The sequence below is a fragment of the Mustela putorius genome, unplaced genomic scaffold (genome assembly GCF_011764305.1).
Source record: "Mustela putorius furo isolate JIRA1106 unplaced genomic scaffold, ASM1176430v1.1 tig00003983_pilon_pilon_pilon, whole genome shotgun sequence".
Classification (NCBI taxonomy): Eukaryota; Metazoa; Chordata; class Mammalia; order Carnivora; family Mustelidae; genus Mustela; species Mustela putorius.
In genome coordinates this window covers 20,306,629-20,326,382 of record NW_025422123.1, presented here as the reverse complement: position 1 = coordinate 20,326,382, position 19,754 = coordinate 20,306,629, and the positions used below count along the sequence as shown (strand labels likewise).

The 19,754-nt window shown below is 34.8% G+C and overlaps 1 protein-coding gene across 1 annotated transcript in view; it reads right to left on the bottom strand.

Moving 5' to 3' along the window:
- The window catches only part of TINAG (tubulointerstitial nephritis antigen), a 93,075-nt gene that overhangs the window by 58,928 nt on the left and 14,393 nt on the right, over window positions 1-19,754 (bottom strand). Inside the window, exons 3-5 of the mRNA XM_004771846.2 lie at window positions 19,634-19,723; window positions 14,608-14,722; window positions 3,449-3,572 (exon numbers count right to left, since the gene is read on the bottom strand). Of these exons, the coding sequence (XP_004771903.1) occupies window positions 3,449-3,572; window positions 14,608-14,722; window positions 19,634-19,723 (329 nt within the window). The remainder of the gene's footprint in view (window positions 1-3,448; window positions 3,573-14,607; window positions 14,723-19,633; window positions 19,724-19,754) is intronic.

The window sequence follows — 19,754 nt, the reverse complement described above, 5'->3', positions numbered from 1 at the left end:
GATAAACATATAAATTTTGAAATGAGTGCAACTAAGTGGAAGAAATCAGAAAAATTTATAGAAATACTAACTGGAAATTCATCCAAGTTAATCTGATAATCTGTATTGGAATAAACTGAATGCTTGGTTTTTAACCAGTATCTGGATTGGTTACTCTTAACACCTATCATAAATTAATCTATACTAATATGAATCTTATAAAAAATCTAAAAACTAACAGCACACGTTTATAATACTTTTGGAAATCATGATCCTATATTACATAGACATGGAATCCACCTTGTTTATACTTGATATAACTTGATAACAATATAAAATACCCATGGCTGTCATTAATTAGTTCATTCCTTTTCCCAATACATTCTTATTGACTGTCTATGAGGTGACAGGCACTGTACTAAGCACTAGAAATTATAATGATGAACAAGAATCACAATGCTATACTCACAGAAAAATAAACTAGCAAAATTAACCCACCAGTAGCAGAAAACTACTTACATTATCTTTTTGATTATGCTACCATGATAAACTAATACGAATGATGAGATCTTAGGAAAATTTTGGTACAAATTTTTGTGGTTGTTGGGTAACTGGTATAGTTTGTTCTTGATATTTAAACATAGTTACTTTTAATTAAAGGCAAAAAAGTAAACTTTCTTTATCCATCCAATTTTCTCAGAAGAAGTTGTAGTTTTGCCCATTAAAATTGTCTGTATACTGGAACTTCTCAAGGAGCTAATTTAGAATTATTCTAAAATAATTCATTTTTAAATAATTCATTTACATATATATTTCTGTATTTACAGGGTTTTTATGTAACTATAGCATATGTACAATTCTGTAGTCCAATTTTGGAACATTTTAAATGTTCAATATCTGTTCAGTCTATAACCTCCTACTTCCTTCTCAATTCCCACCTCTTACTATGCTGGGATATATTTCATAAGAGCAGATGACATTCTACTATCACCTCTGCTATTTTCAAGAAAATAACTCCTTGGGCGCCTGGGTGGCTCAGTGGGTTAAAGTCTCTGCCTTCAGCTCAGGTCATGATCCCAGGGTCCTGGGATCGAGCCCCGCATAGAGCTATCTGTTAGGCAGGGAGCCTGCTTCCTCCTCTTTCTCACCGCCTGACTCTCTGCCTACTTGTGATCTCTGTCTGTCAAATAAATAAATAAAATCTTTTTAAAAAAATCTAAAAAAAAAAAAGAAAGAAAAAGAAAATAACTCCTTTCATAAAAGAAAAGAGAAAATTTCTGATTCTTTGACTTTCAGATCAAGGGTTCAGAATCCAATGTAAATTTTAAGATGTTAGTGTAACTATTCCCTAGTTCAAAAACTACTTGGGACAACAGCAGTCAAGGAATCAGTAACCTGGCTTCCAGGATCATTTCTGAGATAGGGTTAGTCGTTTTATTTACTTGTACCTTTTTTAGAAAACCAAAGGCTTGAAAAATGTGAATTCTAAGATCCCTCCCAACCCCATGAATCTGTAGATTTCAACTCAAGGATAAATATTTTAAATTCCAATGGGACACAATATGTTGCTCTTTGACAAACATTTCTGAATCTCAGTGAATGTTTAATCCAAATTCACTTGAAATACTTACGAATGACTCAGCTCAGTGACTTGATTTCCACCCTCCTTTTGAAAACTATTTTTGGCCTTTAACTCTGAGACACACTGTCATGTCCCCTGCTTATTTATTATATCTCTACCTTTGCCTGTGACACGCATCACGCCTCCCATTTCAAACTCTTTCACCTCTTCAGTCTCTGACATTGTCCTTAAATTGTATTTGGCTGTCTAATTTTTCTCTTATATATGTATATTTTAAAATGTCTTCTTCATCTCATCTAATAGCTTTTAGCTTTTTTGAAAAACATTTTTTTTCTTGTTTTAACTATTATTTTCTGACACCGTTACATGGATTCTTAAAAGAACCTAGTTTATTCTTTTCTTTACCTAACACACTCAGAAAAAAACCAGCATGAGTTTGATTTGTCATACTGAATACACGATATAAAAACCATGTCATCTGAAATCACAGAAGTGTTGAAAACCCTCTTTCTGGTGTTTTGGTGAATGAGGTAGGAGACAAATCCATACATAAACCTGGGCAAAGGCCATTCGTGGGACTATGTCTTGGGGACACCAAAATACACCATCCAAATCAGACTAGCATGTTACTCTCACTATTTAACCAGCAACATCTTTCCTAAGATATCTTCAGAAATACTGGTCTAGCTTCCATTTAAAGCAAAATTCTTATATATCCCCTAAGAGGTGTAATACATTAACCACATGAACACAAAATGACAAATGATTTATCTGATTAAGTATCTCCCTACCCATGTGAAGCAAGGCTCAAACAGGACCACCATGTGGATCCTTAATAAGTGATCAAATATCAGAAATCCAGAAAGCATTTGTTTTAGAGGAGTAGGAAGTAGAATAGACTTAGTAGATAAAGTCATTCCGGGGTAAGCTTGGCCAAAGTCATCATTTCTAAAACAAACTAGCTTATTTTATGAAGCAATGATATTTAGACAAGTATAATCAGCACTTTTCTGTGTAAAATAGTATTACCCTTCAGAGCTTGGCATCTCTGTAAACCTATGTACCTATTTTACAATGTTTTCTGTGCTCAGAATTTAGAATTCTGAGCACTCTTGAAATTTTACCTTCAAAGCCTAGAACATAGTTTAATGAAGACCTTTGATAGTAACCAATCAACATCATGTTAGACTTAAGTTATTTGCTGCATGCAATATAATTAACATTCCTTTGAGGATACCTTAGAGACCAAAACTTAAGATTAACTTGAGTATTGATTTATTTGACTTGTGAACTTTTATGAAAGTAACTATAAAAGTAGTATTCCTTACCCTTTTGAAGTAACAGCAATACTAATTTAGAAGCTACTCAACCATTTTAGAGTCAAAAGCTACAAATTTGCTTTCATCTAAATGATAAAAACCCATTTAATCCATTATTATCTTGTTCTGAAGTATTCTTTACATCAAAGTAGTTTAATAAGACTTTTTTTTGCAAATTTGTAAAGGAAAAAGAATATATGAATTATATAGGTATGTGTAATTTCATATTAGTATTACAGATAATATTATGAATGAAAACATACCTTATACTCTTATCATCTGGCTTTAACTCAAAGGACAAAAAAATTTTGGTAACTTTTCTTTGTTGCTCTTTTGATTTATTCTCCATTTAAAATTATACCCTAAAAATCAAGACGAATTTTCAGAGTGAAAATGGAATTTTTATATAATGTTAAGGCTGCTTTCTCTGGTCTGAATATGATTTTATTTTAATTGGCCAAATGTTAATATTGAAATATTCTAAATTTCAAAATCTTTTTTAATTACTATCCCAGAATCTTGACTTAAAGGGAGAATTACAAGGAAGTAACTAAAATGACTTTATTACTTGCAGTAGAAAATGCCCATGATGCAGCACAATTTTTTTGATCCAATGGGCCATGGGTCCATCCAGGCCATTTATAAGAAGCAATAAAAAACTCTGGAAGATCAGTTGTTGCAGGTAAAGAAGCCTAAAGAAGAGAAGCAGACATGTCAGATTTCTTCAAATGTATCCCAATAACTATTATAAGAATGTGTCAAGGCTTTTTATAATGTTTATCATTATTTTTTATACATTCATGTTTTCTGATGACATCTTGAAAGGTATTAATAGTGTAGGATTTCTATTTCATATACATTTAAAAATAATTCAATGCAGGGAATCCTAACATAGAACAAAATCTTAAGAACAAGATGTAGAATTTTGGAGAGATTAGCATACAACACAATAATTTTAGTCAATGTTTCTATCATCTTGAATCAGAGTTTGGATCATCATCCATATGAAAAACAATATGGTTATTAAAATTGGTCTCAGAAATAACATTTACTTCTCAGAAATAACATTTACTTTTATGTCCTTTCTTACATTAGAGAGTGTGACTCTGTATGAAATTAATTTTGAAACAATGCATCTGTAGCAACTATGCATTACTACCCTTGGAAATCCAGGAAGAACCAAACTTACCCTGGCCATTACGAAAAAAACTAGGATGAATTGGTTGATATTATAAATATCATTGAAGATCAAAAGGGGCTTTTGTGGAATGCCAAATGTACAATACCATTATGTCTTCAGAGAACCATGTTCAAGTCCTGATAGAATCTGTTTCACCTACTGTCTTTCCAAGAAGGTAAATTAAATGTTATGGGCCTTGCTTCGTTCAAGTCACTCAAAGAAGATCTCAAACACCATACCCTGTTTTTTTCCCCAAATTTTTCTAAAAAGTGATAACTTTCACTTCCATAAATAATGACTCAAACAAAATAAAATTGTTTACTAATTTTTATCAATTATACACACATTCACATACATCAGTTTTGAGAGTGCTTTAAGATTTTCTTTTTTTCTCAACATTTTATCTTCTTGATAGCTCTATGTTATATAATCATGGCAAATATCATTTACTCTACTTTATGAATGAGGAAACAAACTTCTAAAAGTTAAATGAAATCAAGGTTAAATAAGAAATACCCATGAAACCAGACCCAGGTTTTAGAATTCTTAACACTAAGCTCCATTTATCATTTCCTTCTTTATTAGAAATACACTGATATTTTGCAACAGAAGTCAAATGTCCATAAAAGCTAAAAGTTTACCTGCTTAAAAGTTTAATGATTATGCATTCCATTAAACAAGTTGGGCTACTGATCCAGTATCTTGCAAACAAAATTACTTCTGACAAGTATATAATTGCTTCAGAGACTAAAGGAAGATTTGGAATTTACACATCGGCTTGAAAAGATATGCCTCCAAAATATTTATAAATTTGAATTTTAATGAGAGAGTTTAGTTTTGATTTAAAGAGATTATTATCACCCAGTAAGAAAGTTATTAAATCCTGAGTTCCACTACTGAAAACACTGTTATTTAGATGATGGAAGAAAAGTATAGAAAATGTCAAGTAGATCACAGTAGAGTGCCTACATGACACCTTTAGGAGCAGTATTGTGGAAATCCATGATATGTGGAAATGCAGGTGATGTTAGATCTGTAAGTCATGAGACTGACTACACTGCTGAAACCTACAGTTGGAGCAGAATAAATTGACTGCTCGGAAGAGTTAGCTCCAGAGAGATAGATTCATTCTCCAAAGGAGAATGAATTCTGCCAAAGGAGTCTTTTCCAACTGCAGTGGAAATACACCTATCTTGTTAATTACTAATACCTCCCAGTTTCATTATCATTGCCATATCAGTGTGCTTCTAAATATTTATAGTACTAAGTGGTCTCAAGTTTCCAGGAAAACAGGTGAAGTGTTGGTGGTTATGCTATCACTTTATAATTTAATAAAATAGCTAGGATATTTTCCTTTTACTCTATTGAAGCAATAAAAATACAACTATTACTTCAAACACATTTAAGCCTGGTTGAGTTATTTAGAATTTGACTTCCATATGCCAAAACCTACCAGAATGTTTTGCACATAGGAGGTATTCCATAAATATCTCATAATGATGAAGAAATATAGACTTAACTGGTTGATTGCCTCTCTTAAAAAAATATTTCCTCCTTAGGTGCATTAAATTAAATTATAAATACCAGTCTGTTTCTGTTGTTTTTATGATTTTTTGCTTAAAAAATACTAATGGTTAATCCTTCTTAATAACATAAGGAAATAGAAATAATAGAGAAATAACAAGCAAAACATTTATCAACCCACTAAGCCAGGTCCAATTCAAAAGGTTCATGTATTGGATCTTTCTGAATTTTTATCACTTATTTAATACCTCTTTTCCTAAAAATAAGCCTATAGGATTTGAAGATCAACAGGAATATACTATCTTGTAATTTTATTTGCCTTATGATATCAGATAATCTGACATAGTAAATAAAGATCAAATTTTATATCCCATTATTCCATAATTATTGCATGCCCCTGTAAAGTAAGAGTGTTTTTAATGGCTTATAAATAAAGGCAAGAATCATGGAATAATAGCTTTTAGGAACTGGTAACACAATTTTGGCTTCAACACATACTTTTGAATATATGCCAAAGGATAGATTAATAAAGCAAAAGAATCAAGAGTATCAACTGAGAGTGACAGAAATTTCAAAATGACAATGGCTTAAATAAGATACAAATTTATTTATTTTTTTAAGATTTTATTTATTCATTTGACAGAGATCACAGGTAGGCAGAGAGGCAGGCAGAGAGAGGAGGAAGGCTCCCTGCTGAGCAGAGTGCCCAATGTAGGGCTCGATCCCAGGACACCGAGATCATGACCTGAGCCGAGGGCAGAGGCTTAACCCTCTGAGCCACCCAGGCGCCCCAGATACAAATTTATTTTTAAAAGGATTTACACTGTGGCATATGGTCATTTTTAATTATTGCAACTGTAATGTCAAAAAATTTCAGTCATAATCTAGCCATCTAGCCGTACTTCCAAATTAACATTAGTCAAATTTGAGGTTAAATATGAACAGTCTCCTGGTTTCAGTACTTCTATTTAAAATTAGAGATTAAAGATATTGCAAATATAAAAATTAAAGACAATGGTGAACACTGAAGAATTTTTTAATGTACTTTCTGCATTTAGTTGAATCAAAATCTCTGAAAGAGTAATACAAACATAATCATAGAGCAGCTGAGAACACTCTAGTCAAATTCTTGACATTCTGGACATTCTTACTCAGAGCCCATATCTCCACAATATCCACCATGTGAGACTACCTCTATCTCTGGCTGCGCTTTCCTCCACTTAAATTTTGATAATCAGAATGACCCGAGAATCAAAAGAACTCAACAGAGAATATCATTTTGTTCTGCCCTTCACAACCCAAGGCCATGAATACCAAGAAATTTCTTCTAAACTACTTCTAAATTAAATTTCTTCTAAACTAATTGGAGAGGATAGGATTAATTTTCAGGTTGCAAATGGAATAATGAATTTTTTATCTTCAACAATATTCATCTTCATGTTTTTAACTCTGGAAGGGTTAACTTGGATATTTCCCTAGTTTCTTTTTATGGGATAATTTGCTTAATCTATAAATATCAATACTTCATGATCATACTATGGCAGGTAGTACTAATTCTTCTCCAACCCTTCCCCTTTTCATAGGATTTCCCTTTATTCATAGAAATAACAATTTTAGCTCATCATATACAGCTCGAAAAAAAAATGACTGCATTGCCCAGTTCCTCTTGGATACTCTGTGTGGCCACCTTACTAAGTACTGGCCCCTGGGATATAAGAAGAAGTGTCATTGGCAGTTTCTGAGAAACTTTCCTTAAGAGACAAATGACACTTCACTTTTATTCTTTTTTATTTATTTATTTTTTTAAATTTTCCTGCTACCAGAAATTATTTTCCAGCTACAGATAGACATGGAATAGCCTTCTTGAACCATGGTATGACCTTGGATATAAAGACTGGAATACAGAACAACAAAAAGGAAGAAGCCTGGGTCTCCAACACCATAGAGTGCAATTCTAATGGAGGACCATCTATTTCCAGATTTGTTGGTGGTAGACCAATTCCAATGTTATTGAAGCCACTATCATTTTGAATTTTTGTCCTCTCAGATGAGCTTAATCATAACTAAAATAGAACACATATCTGACATTAAATTTGCTAGGGTAAAACCATATTTCATTGAATCCAGGACACCATCAAATATAAGAAACATCCCAATTCTAGAGGTGTAAAGAAGTGAAGACAATAAGCATCTAGAAATTGATGAACTATGATATTTCCTCAAATGAGTTTCTTAGAATACTAGTTCTGGGAGAATTATAACAGATAATTACAAAAGAATGAGTTGATTAATCTAACAGTTCTGAGAAACACTGGTTTTGAAAATTAAATAGATTTTCATCCTCACTGAAATATTTTTTTACAACCTACCTAAGTGTTGTGAGACTCCAGGAAGTGGAAATCATATTCACAGTTTTAAATGTTCATGACCCAATGCCAAGTATTTTATTTCATCTTGTTTCATTTCATTTCACATCCTTTTGATTGTGAAGCAGATCAAAGGAATAGTTTTTCCTGGAACAGGCTCTGGGAAGAACTGTAATCTGGACTAGCTAACCCAGGTTTGAGAATTACCCAGGGAACAGGTGCTTGTTCTAGCAACACACCAAATCATCTCAGGAATCTACTTTTTCACAGCCCCAAATATTTATTCACAGAGAGGGGAAAAAAATAAATTTTCACTTTTCTTTTTGGAGATTTGCCTTGCAGTGATCAATTCAGGTCCACGGTGTTGTTCAAGTCATGTTCAATTATACCACAGTGCTACGCACCAGATTGCAACTAGTACAGAAAAATAAAACTGAGAACTAAAAACTCAAAAACTGACATGAGAGATAAGACACTGCCATGAGTTCGTTCTGCCAAAAATTCGGCTGAATAAGGAGTAAGGCAGGGTGCATATTTTCTAAAGTTTCTCAAAGGGTGTGGGGTTCCATTCTGGGAAGGAGAGAAAGGAGGCATAAGCACATGTTTTAATGATCTTTGAATTCTAAAATTCTTAATTCACGGACAGCAAGAACTGGCATCCTAATCTGTCCCTTGCTCCATACCTACATAGATGAGAAGATTCTGAGATGAAGTGAGGAAAATATACACTTAAACAGACTCCAATGACATCTGGCTGTGCCCTTCTTCTGCAGTATCATCGGCACCTGCATTTTTGTTAAGTTATTACTCAAGCTTGATGCCATTTACCTACATTTGTGTATGTGGGATCTAAACATCATTTTTATGGAAAAAATGATCATTTTTGTTTCATAGTATATAAAGAACCAAACCATATAACTGTGTCCTTCACTTTTCTACTTAGTGTTTCATTTGCTACAGAGACTTCTATTTACATAGGTGACAAACATATTTGGAATCAAGTAGATTATTTCTAATCAAATAAAAATTTTCAATAGCCTATGGAGGGTTACAAACTACACATGGTAATATTCCCTTTGATTTTCTCCAATGGTACTTCTCATCGCTCACTACTTGCTATCATTGAAACATACTTCAGAAAGGAAAAATCAATTCCTCTTATTATAACTAATTACAAGAGAAATAAATCCAAGGGCACCTGGGTGGCTCTGTTGGTTAGCATCTGCCTTCAGCTCAGGTCATGATCCCCAAGCCCCAGGATCAAGCCAGGTGTCCTAGGGCTCCCTGCTCATCAGGGAATCTGCTTCTCCCTTTCCCCCTCCCTGCCACTTGTGCTTTCTCTCTCAAATAAATAAATATTTTTTAAAAGAAAGAAATCCAGTCAGTCAATACTGAATATTGTCTAGACAATGATCAAGTATTCAAACAATTAAATAAATTTCCATTTCTCATTCTCAATGATTGGTGGCTTTAAAAGTTATTATATAATACACAAAATATTTTACTTTAGCTTCCAACAAACCATAAAGACATTATTTTCCCTGTGTTAGTAATGCTAACTAAAACTCACCAAAATCATACATCTTGGATGACTGGGAAAAGATGTTATACTAGTAAGCTATAAGGTTGATGAAAAAGTTTTTAAAACATCTGTAACAGCTTTGTTCACTTCATTGTTCTCCCTGGGGAATCAACAACAACAAAACTATTTTGAAAACTTTTTTTTAGCTGAGACAAGTATAGAGGTGAACTCTTATTTCCCTATTTCTGTTTGAAAATAGTATTTTTCATTCAAAATATTCACAGTATTTATAATAGATCATAACACAGTGAGGCTTCTTAAAGTTATCTCCCAAATTCAAAAACACTTGAATATTATGCCTGGAAAAACACTCAGGTACAAAGCTGTTGATTTTATTTGATATGATTTAATTTGAGTTAGGAGCATAGTAGAACTTTCAGGTTCACCAGAAATATGTAAACTCCATCAGGGCCAATAAATCCAGAGCTATAATTTTCCTTATGAAATAAAAATCTCCAAGTGATGAAGCTTTTGATAATTTAGTTCTTACCAAATTAGTAGCAAGGAATAGTAGGGAATTGACCCTACTAATCTCCCAAGGTTAATCCAAAGAAGAAAGAACAACTTGGTATGATAACATTTCTGTTATATATGTATATAGTATGGTATATAATAAGCACTTATTTTTCAGCATTTCATGGACTTCTAACAACCTTATGAGCAAGGTATTACTGCCATCACCATTTCACAGAGGAGAAAATGGAGGCAATAAGTGAAAGAACCAGACTGAGCCCCAAGTGCACTGGCTCCAGAGCTTATGTTCCTCATGGTAAATGGAATGGTGCCCACTTGGGTAAACACACTGGCTCACACATGCCTATTAACAGACTTCAACGGTGATGTTTCTGCTGGCTCAAAAGGACCTCAGTCAATGCCAGATTTGTTTGCATACTGTCATAATAATTGGTTGTCTCCATTGTTTTCTTTCTGAGACACTGAGAAAGTTCTGATTGAGCCCTAAATATACTTCTGCTCTAGTGTGAAGATATAATGCACCATTACACAAATTTATTTGACCACAGATGGGACACCTTTAGTCCTAATCTTGCCAGATTGCTAGCTCATGGAACAAATGTTGAGAAATACTGAAATAAGGGCCAAATCATGTCATAGCCAATTTTGTAGTTTAAGAAGACAAAATGCTCAGTAGGCAGAATCTGAATTTCTTGTGATGAGCTGCATTCCTTCCGATGGTCAGCTCCCAATCAGTCCCATTGTGAGTCTATCCATACAACATACAAAGTTTCAATGGAGTGCCAGAGAATTGTTAATTAATCCACTAGTTCTTTTTTTTTTTTTTAAGATTCTATTTATTTATTTGACAGATAGAGATCACAAGTAGGCAGAGAGGCAGGCAGGGGGTGGGGGAGCAGGCTCCCTGCTGTGCAGAGAGCCCGATGAAGGGCTTGATCCCAGGACCCTGGGATCATGGCCTGGGCCAAAGGCAGAGGCTTAACCCACTGAGCCACCCAGGCGCCCCTAATCCACTAGTTCTTATCCCTTTTAGTGTAGAAACATTTAGAACAGAACTGTCCAATCAAGACATCACTTTAAACAATCTCAAACTAAGAAAACCTTCAAAAAGGGGAATGGAAAGAGGAAGGAAAGGGAAGCAAACCATAAGAGACTCTTTGTTATAGAGAACAAAATGAGGTGGGCAGGGGATAGTATAAGTGGGTGTTGGGTATTAAGGAGGGCACTTGTAATGAGCACTGATGTTATATGTAAGTGATGAATCACTAAATTTTACTCTAAATTTTATTATTATACTATATCTTATTAACTAACTAGTATTTAGACAAAAACTTGAAACAAACAAAAAAGAAAACCTTTGGGGGAAAAAAAATAGGCATGCATTTACCAGCCAGTCAGATTTGTTGACCTGACACCAGACATAATTACTCCAATTGGGGGTGAAGTGAGTCTTCATACACAGCAAGGAGTTCCATGGTCTAAACAATGTCCCTCTCAGCCTTCTTTCTTTCCCTTTTTTTACTTCCTCTCAGGTACTCTACTTATACCCAGGGTAAACATTAAGTTTATGTTTCCTTTTTGTCTGTCCTCACTTACGATTGTCATCCAAGAAGGGCTCCCCAAAACCCTAAAGTTAACTTTTTTCATCCTCCACTATCAACATCTTTCTATTCTTCACTGCTACTAACCACACTCTACAAATATTCACTTGAATTTAATAAATCCATATAGATGCAAAAAATTTTCATAACTATATGATCATAGAACTCTGTGTCCAATGCCTACTGATACTTCTCTAACTCATGCTCAGCAAATACATTATGGGAATAGTGACTTAAACAAAGGAATGAAACCAGGAATCCAACCAGGAAAGAGAAGAGCTTTCCCAGAAACCAGGAATGACTCATGGCGCATCTTGCCCACCCCAGATAAAGAATTATATGAACCCCAACTCTCATCCAGGTAATACAGTCAAGGAAAGGAAGATGTTTTGGGATAAGGATGCAGTGGAGTTCCTCAGCAAAATCATTGCAGCTATTGGCAACTTCCTACCCCAGCTGTATAGATAGACCATCTTATGTTGAAAATGGTATTTAAAAAAGAAAAAGTTGGGGAAAAAGTTATCCAGAAGCATATCTACAAAGAAAAGAAACCTCATTTTCACTGTACTCTGAGGCAAGTTGCTGTATTAAAGTAATTATATATGTAGTCCCCAGGCTAAGAATTAACATATTTTTTTACCTCTTTCTGTAGCAACCTGTTCAACTCAATTCACTCCCTGGAAGTAATTGTTATATTTATGATTTTATTCTGTCTCCAGACATTAGGACAACTCTAACACTCAGAAACTTTTTGGAAGACCCTCAGCCCTCAAGCTACTATGACCTAGAAATAAGAAGCTAGTTCCTTGCTCTACATTGTAAGTGGGTAATGGAACTCTTACAGATCAGCCAAATTTTCCTTATTGCTGTCCTGGAATAAGCTGGCAACTATATTACACTAATTCATAGCACTTGGCAATTTTAATGCTCCCAAAATATTAATCATTAGGATTTTTCATTCAGAACGACTTTCATTCAAACAAATCCCTAGGGGCGCCTGGGTGGCTCAGTGGGTTAAAGCCTCTGCCTTCAGCTCAGGTCATGATCCCAGGGTCCTGGGATTGAGCCCCACATCGGGCTCTCTGCTCAGTGGGGACCCTGCTTCATCCTCTCCCTCTGCCTGCCTCTCTGCCTACTTGTGATCTCTGTTTGTCAAATAAATAAATAAAATCTTAAAAAAAAAAATCCCTAGGAGCCAAAAAATGCTGAATTAGAATTCAACTTCCTTTCCTATACCAGGGTGAGTTACAACCTCATATTCTCTAGAATATAAAATATTCCAGGTTGCAAAAATTAAAGTTTAAAAAGAAATAATCCAGAGAAAATATGTATAAACACTCAAATGAGTATTTGGCTGATTAAAGCCCTTAACAAAATCAAGGGAAAGAGAAATCCTAATAGAGGGAGTGAATTTATTCTTTTCTTAAATAATTCTGCCTCTTTTTTTCCCCCAGATGGAAATAAAAATGAAAAAGAAGGTAGCCAGAAAAAAAAATAAAAGTAATAATAATAACTCCCAATTGATCGTATAATTAGGTCACTAAAAACCATGAATCCAAGCCGTATTTCTAAAGATTTTATATTTTACTGGTTCTAGGAAAGATCCAAGAGTATATCTAAGCTGATCATTTCATAAAGTTAGTTCTGCTTTTTTGCTCCTTTGAACCTGTGTGGGCCAAGGCTAACAGATTCTCCTGGAACTCTAGGGACTATTTTTGGGAGCAGATGTGTTAAGATGTCCTTGCTCTGCACTTTAAGTAATTCTGCGGTGGCTTTTCACTTTTCCCAATCTCAGTGTGACTTAACCTCTCTCAATCTCAATTTTCTCATCTTTAAAATGGGGATAATTATAGTACCCACTACATTAAGCTGCTGTGGGAATTAGATGAGATAAGGTATGAAAGTGCTTATAAGAGTGCTTAACACACATTTCCTCGATATGTGGCAGCTATTATGATCTTTTCTGATACTGGTTATAATTTAGCAGGCCCTGCTACTGCACTTTGAATTGGTATAATAACTCAGGGGATTACATCTCTGGAAAGCAAAGTACATTAAATGCTTCACGAGAAAGTTGTGGATTTACAACTCATCCAATGGCAAACAACAACCCTGCTTGCTTCGGAGCCACTGGGAGCCTCCAGGCAGCCAGGACCTAAAGCCTGCATTGTAAAGAGAAGAGGCTGCACTCCCACCATCTGTGAGCACCGCTTAGGTCTGAGCATTTGAACAAGGCCTTGAATACTGTCAACATCCCAACTGGGAAGATGTGTGCCTGGGACACCACATATATGGTGGTCTATTTCAGCTCTTCCAAGTTAGAAGATTGTCATACGAGAGAGATAGACGTCTCTTTATACCAGATACCCATATGGGATGATAACATCTCCTCAAAATGAAATGGAAATCCAATACAATAGTATAAAACATAAGAGTGTAGGAAATGCTGAAATTTCATGAGGGAGTTTGTGAGGTCACCTCGCAAAATTTGAAGGTTTTCCTGTAAAGGAAATTTTGAGGATAAACCTTCATGAATTATCTTAGCATAGACATCTACAGTAACTGGCATTTCTCTTAGCCTCATATGATAATGGATAACCCAAAGACAGCACAATTTTTTTTGGATGAGTTAAAAAAAAATAACTATGTTTACTTAAAAAAGAAAAATAAGGACAACTGATAACTTGCTTGTGCATTGGGCCACTAAACAGCCGATAATCAGAACTAGGAATTTCTACAAAATCATGAGCGGTATAAAGGAACACAATCATTCTTGAAGACAGGACACTTCATCTAATTGACACTGGTGGACTTCAAAGTTCACATGAAATGTTCAGGGAAGATAACAACCATTTGGGTGGAAGGTTTTTTATTTATATGACAAAATTACATCTCCAAAAGCTCAAAAACTACTATTTTAGTTATTTAAAATTTCTTTAAATGCACACACAAACATACCTGCACAAACACACACACATTTGAGTCAGATAGGCCACTTACTGTCATTTCATTCATACTGAGAAGCCTGGGGCTAGGTGGCAGGGTCCCAAGACGGTACTTGAAGCCTTCTTCCAGAGTCATTCCCCAGAACTGGCTATAGTTCTGGGCTGTCCATCTGCCTTACAAATGAAAGAGAAAAATTGGTACACATTATGCAATATCATTTTTATAAATAATGTTTGTTTATATTTCTGAAGTTATACAAAATTAGAACTACTATAAGCTAGATATTCTTTATATAAAGAATGTATGATCATTTAACAAGAAAGCCTATGAGCCACTCTTCCTAAATTAGGTCTCTTCCAATTATTTTAATGATTTATATGAGGAACCTAAGGCTATATCAATATAGACTAAATATAAGAATATGGAATCTTTACATATTATAAGGGATTAAATAGCAAAAGGCCAATCTATGTAGTTTCTTTTAAATGTCATCAAATGCATTTTAGAAAGAAGCTTGAATGTATAGAAATGCACTTATAGATAAATAGGGTAATTGTTTTATATATAATTTAGATCTGAAAAGAATTTGACCATGTAAAAGGAAGTATCTGTGAAAAACTGGGGATAAAATAGTTCTACTTAAGAAGATTAATCAGTGTAAATTAATTGTATTGAATTAATTTATTTAAATACTGGAATATTCTATCATATATTAAAGAGTTAATTTGTGTTAAGTGCTCAATAATCTCAGTTATTATTAGTGATGATACAAATTCAATTAATGTGAAATTAGATACTTAAAAGCACATATTTTTTAGAGATAGGGTTTTGTGGCCCTACATAGGAAAAGGAGCTTTGTTTTCAAAATCTAACACTGACATTTAAATCCAACAAAAAATTTCTGAAGAGATGAGAGTAGATGAGAAAGGGGAAAGTACTTTAATTATCACTTGTTTGAATTATTTACAACTTGAGAACAATATATTTTCATTACTTAAGTCAAATCTAAACTTAATCCTGTTAGTTAATTACCAAAATTGCTTATATTGTAATAGACTCTCATGAATGCTTGAAGATACGTTTGATTTTCAATAATATGCCTAGCAAATTTATGCTTTTCTAAGAATCTGTTACATCACAAAATCCTAAGCAACTTGGAGCCACAATTTTAAGAGTATAATCTCCATCACAAAAGGAAAATGCTGACTTTGTTAAATTTTGCAGGATTTATAAGAGACCATCAGAACCAGCCTTAAGCAAAGCCATGACATCAAGGAAGTATACTTTTCATGCTCTACCCCAGCAGTTTTCAAACATTCAGATACATTTGTGTTCATTTAATCACTTAATTTAGTGAGCAGGGAATCACTATTTTAAAAAATAAATAAAATACAGGAGAGATAATAGGAAATATTAGAACTTATTGTACATAGTGAGGATGAGTAATGTTTTTATACGTGTCAGGGTGTGTGTGTGTGTAGCACGTATTTGTAACGATATTCATGTGCACGTGTGTGTGTGTGTGTGTATGTGTGTGTACTAAATCATAAAGTTAGATGCATGTTTTACTGTGACTTATGCTTAAAAAAATTATGAAGGGACTACCACTCTATATCATCCTCTTTGATCAATACTCATAACTTTCCCTTTAATCCAATTTATCATATTCTCTCTTTAAACATAAGAATAAGTAAGTTTCTCTACCCTCACGGAGCTCATACCCTAAAAATACTGCAAAGCTAGATATGACTTCAATGTGAGTCATTTATTAGCAGTAGGTTAAGGTATGACCAGAGTAGAGGTTTCAAATATAACTCTGCCTGAAGGAGTTGGCATAATTTCGTTACAGAAAGTGACTTTAGTGCTCAGTCTGGAAGGATGAGAATCAGGTTGGTGGACAGATGTGAAAGAAAAGGACATTTATTCTTTTAAAAAAAGAAAAAAAGGCAACTCAGGAGTAGAACATATGGGTCTGAAGCTGGGTAGCATGTTTAAGAACGAGCAGGTAAGTTCAATGCCAAACCCATGAGAGGTCAAGGGAAGCTAGAAAGAGCATAAAAAAATGAGGTAGTAAAGACATTTGGGCCAGACTGTTTCTTATGCTAAGGAATATAATGATATTCTACAAGCAATTGAGTATCACTGAGGATTTTTAAGACCATGAACAGCAGAGTCAAAGCTTGGATTTAGAGTGATAACCGTAAAGAATTGGTTGCAGTTTGGTCAGACTGGAAACAGGGAGAAAGATCAGGTCATCTCAAATGAGGCTTGATAAAGAAATGCACTCAAATGTAGCAGAGAAGTAGAAAAAATAAATATCTGAAGGAAACTATGGTGTGGGAATTATAAGAGACTAGTGGCTGAGAAAGAAGAAGAGAGAAGAATCAAACTAATTTTCAATTTCCTGGCTTGCCTGACAAGGCAGAGGTGAAGGCCAGTCACCAAGGGCAGGTCAAAGAGGTTAACACTTTTGGTTTGGGGTATGTTGATTTGAGAAACCGGTGAAAAAAATCAAGGCCAACTTATCCAACAGACTAGGTTTTGAGTTCATTTAAAAAAAAAATCAAGTTTAGAGATGTGACAGATTAAAAATGGACACAAATTATCTGTGGCTCTTGGCACCAAGAAGTGGAATCTATTTCCCCAACCTTTGAATGTGGGCAGGGCTACTCACTTGCTTCCCTTAACAAAAGGTAGGAGAATTGATGCTGTGTGTCTTTCAGGCATAGGCCTACAGGGAAGCCCTTTGCAGCCCTCCCTCATGCCCCCTTAGAACACTCGTACTATGTGGGGGGCTAAGGCTAGTCTGCTGAAGACATGTGGGCCCACCAACAACCAGCACCAACTACCAGGCATCAGAATGAGGCCACTTTAGACAATTCAACCCCATTTGAGTCTCCAGATATCTATAGACATCTGAGGAACCCCAAGAGAGATCAGGAAAAGAGCTTCAGGTACTGAAGGTACAATGTCAAGGTACTGAAGTAAACAAAGAATGGCTTATGGTTTTAAGCTGTTAAATTCAGGTGTGGCTTGCTGTCCCGCACAGTTCTCTATCTTCCTTTGTTCCACTAACTTGCTGACTATTACTTGCTACTAATTTGGCACTTACATACTGCCTTATCATCAAAAATCCTTTTACAAAGGGATGGCATGTTGACTCCTCAGCTAGATTGGAAATTCTTGTAAGACAGAAATTATTTATTTCTATCCTCAGCAGTACCACAAAAGAAACACGGTTTCATTGATATTAATTGGTTGTTCTGAAAAATAACACAGGGAATAAATATGCACTGAAGTAACTTATATAGAATGAAGGAAGATTTGGACCCCAAATGCCACCAAGATGAGAAAAATGAATGTTTTAAGCAAAGATTGTGTATATTTACATGTGGGCTATTTTAAAAAGCACTCAGTAAGTATCGAATGGTATGTTCTATTTTCACACATGAAAACAATTTGAACATCAGGACCAGAATACATCTGAGAGTCAGAACTTTCTTTTAAATTCAAGGACTCCCCCTGCCTTTCTGTCCTCTGGTAAATGATTTTAGTTTTACTGTTTCTTCACAGCTTGTCTCTCTTCCTTAACTTTTTTTCTTTTTGCTCCAATTATCCCTCACTTTCTGTCCTTTTAAGGTTATCAATGTTTGCTACAAAAGGCAAAGCCTGTGCCTTTTAACTCTTTGCAGAGTTATCTCACAGTGAACAAATGATGGCAAGAAAATCTTCTTTCCAAAGAAGACAGCATTCCCACCAGCTTGTGTATTCTTACGTGTTTTTTCCACATTGCTTTCAACTATGGTTTCCCACGGGTTCTGGGACAGTGGAAAAGTAGGCTGCTGAGAGCTTCTTGGAAGTATGTGCTCCATGGGTCAAGCATTTGAATTATTTTAAGAACCTGATTCAGATAATTTCTTATGATGACACATACTCTGATGTCCTTTCCATTATTTGAGTATCACTTAGCCACAGAAAATTACGATGTATTTTCCCTAGAAATACTTAAAATGTCATATTATCAACTACAATATTGGGTAAACATGTATACACACACAGGAATTGAGCATGCTTGAAGAATATTAATGTCAAAAAAAAAAATGTAACTTTCTAAATCTCCCGTCTTCCAAGAAAATACTTTCAGGACAGGGGCTGTGCTAGGAAATCTGGGAAATATCTGTCTTATGGTCTTCTATGTGAAAGCAAGTGATACTTTTAATTTGTAAAACTACATTTCAGGATTACATCACTTTTATAATTACTTGATAATAGATGATAATAGATCTTCTTACATTTTCCAGGATGTGGAAAATGTTTCTGAGGGTATCTAGAGATTTGGTCAATGGCAAAGGAGCAATCCTGAGGCAGATAACCAGGTAGGCCATCCCTCTTCCTTTCAATTCAGTAAAGAAAATCCATATTAGTACTGATATCATTATTCCCTCTATGAAATTGGAGAAGCCACCTAATTTATTAATCTGTCAGAGAGCATCAAACCATCATTTGCCATGTTTAAGTGCCAATCAGCCCTATATTTAGCTTATAAGCAAAGTAAAGTGGCTCCGCCGGTCTTTCCATTCAACTCTAAGTGAAACTGGCTACATAGGTCATGGCAGTGAAATTGTCTAGATGGACTGGCTATTTGGGGAATCATCAAGATTAAATACTGACCTCTTAGGGTCTGATTCTCCTGTGACAGCTGATTGGCTGGGTCAGGACAACACCAGAAGGAGAAAGATGGTTTATTTGAAAAAATCAATTTTGCCTACTTCCTAATCTTGTCTAAATATTTAACCAAACTAACACTCCCTCTATTCCCCTCATTCACCCCAGGACAATGCTCCTTCCTAGTAATTTTAAGACCCCCATCTACATTTCTTTGTGCATTTTAATTTTAATCATTTAATACTTACCTCCGTGCATTCCTATTTTACATGTCTTTCTACTTCTCTTCCCATTTCTCTCCCATTCTTTCTTTTGAATAATGGCCATTTTTTAAAAGTAAATGATAGGAAATAGATTGAAGCCTGAAAAGTAACTGGGATGGCCAACAAAGTCTGGAAAGCAAGATTTTGCTCACCCATAGTCTCCATTATTGACACGTTCAATCAGTTCTGGTTGAATAAGGCAGACAAGCTGGGAACATTTCCATTGCTGTCCTGAGCATGTGCTGCAAAGATGTAAAAAATTACAAAAGTGGC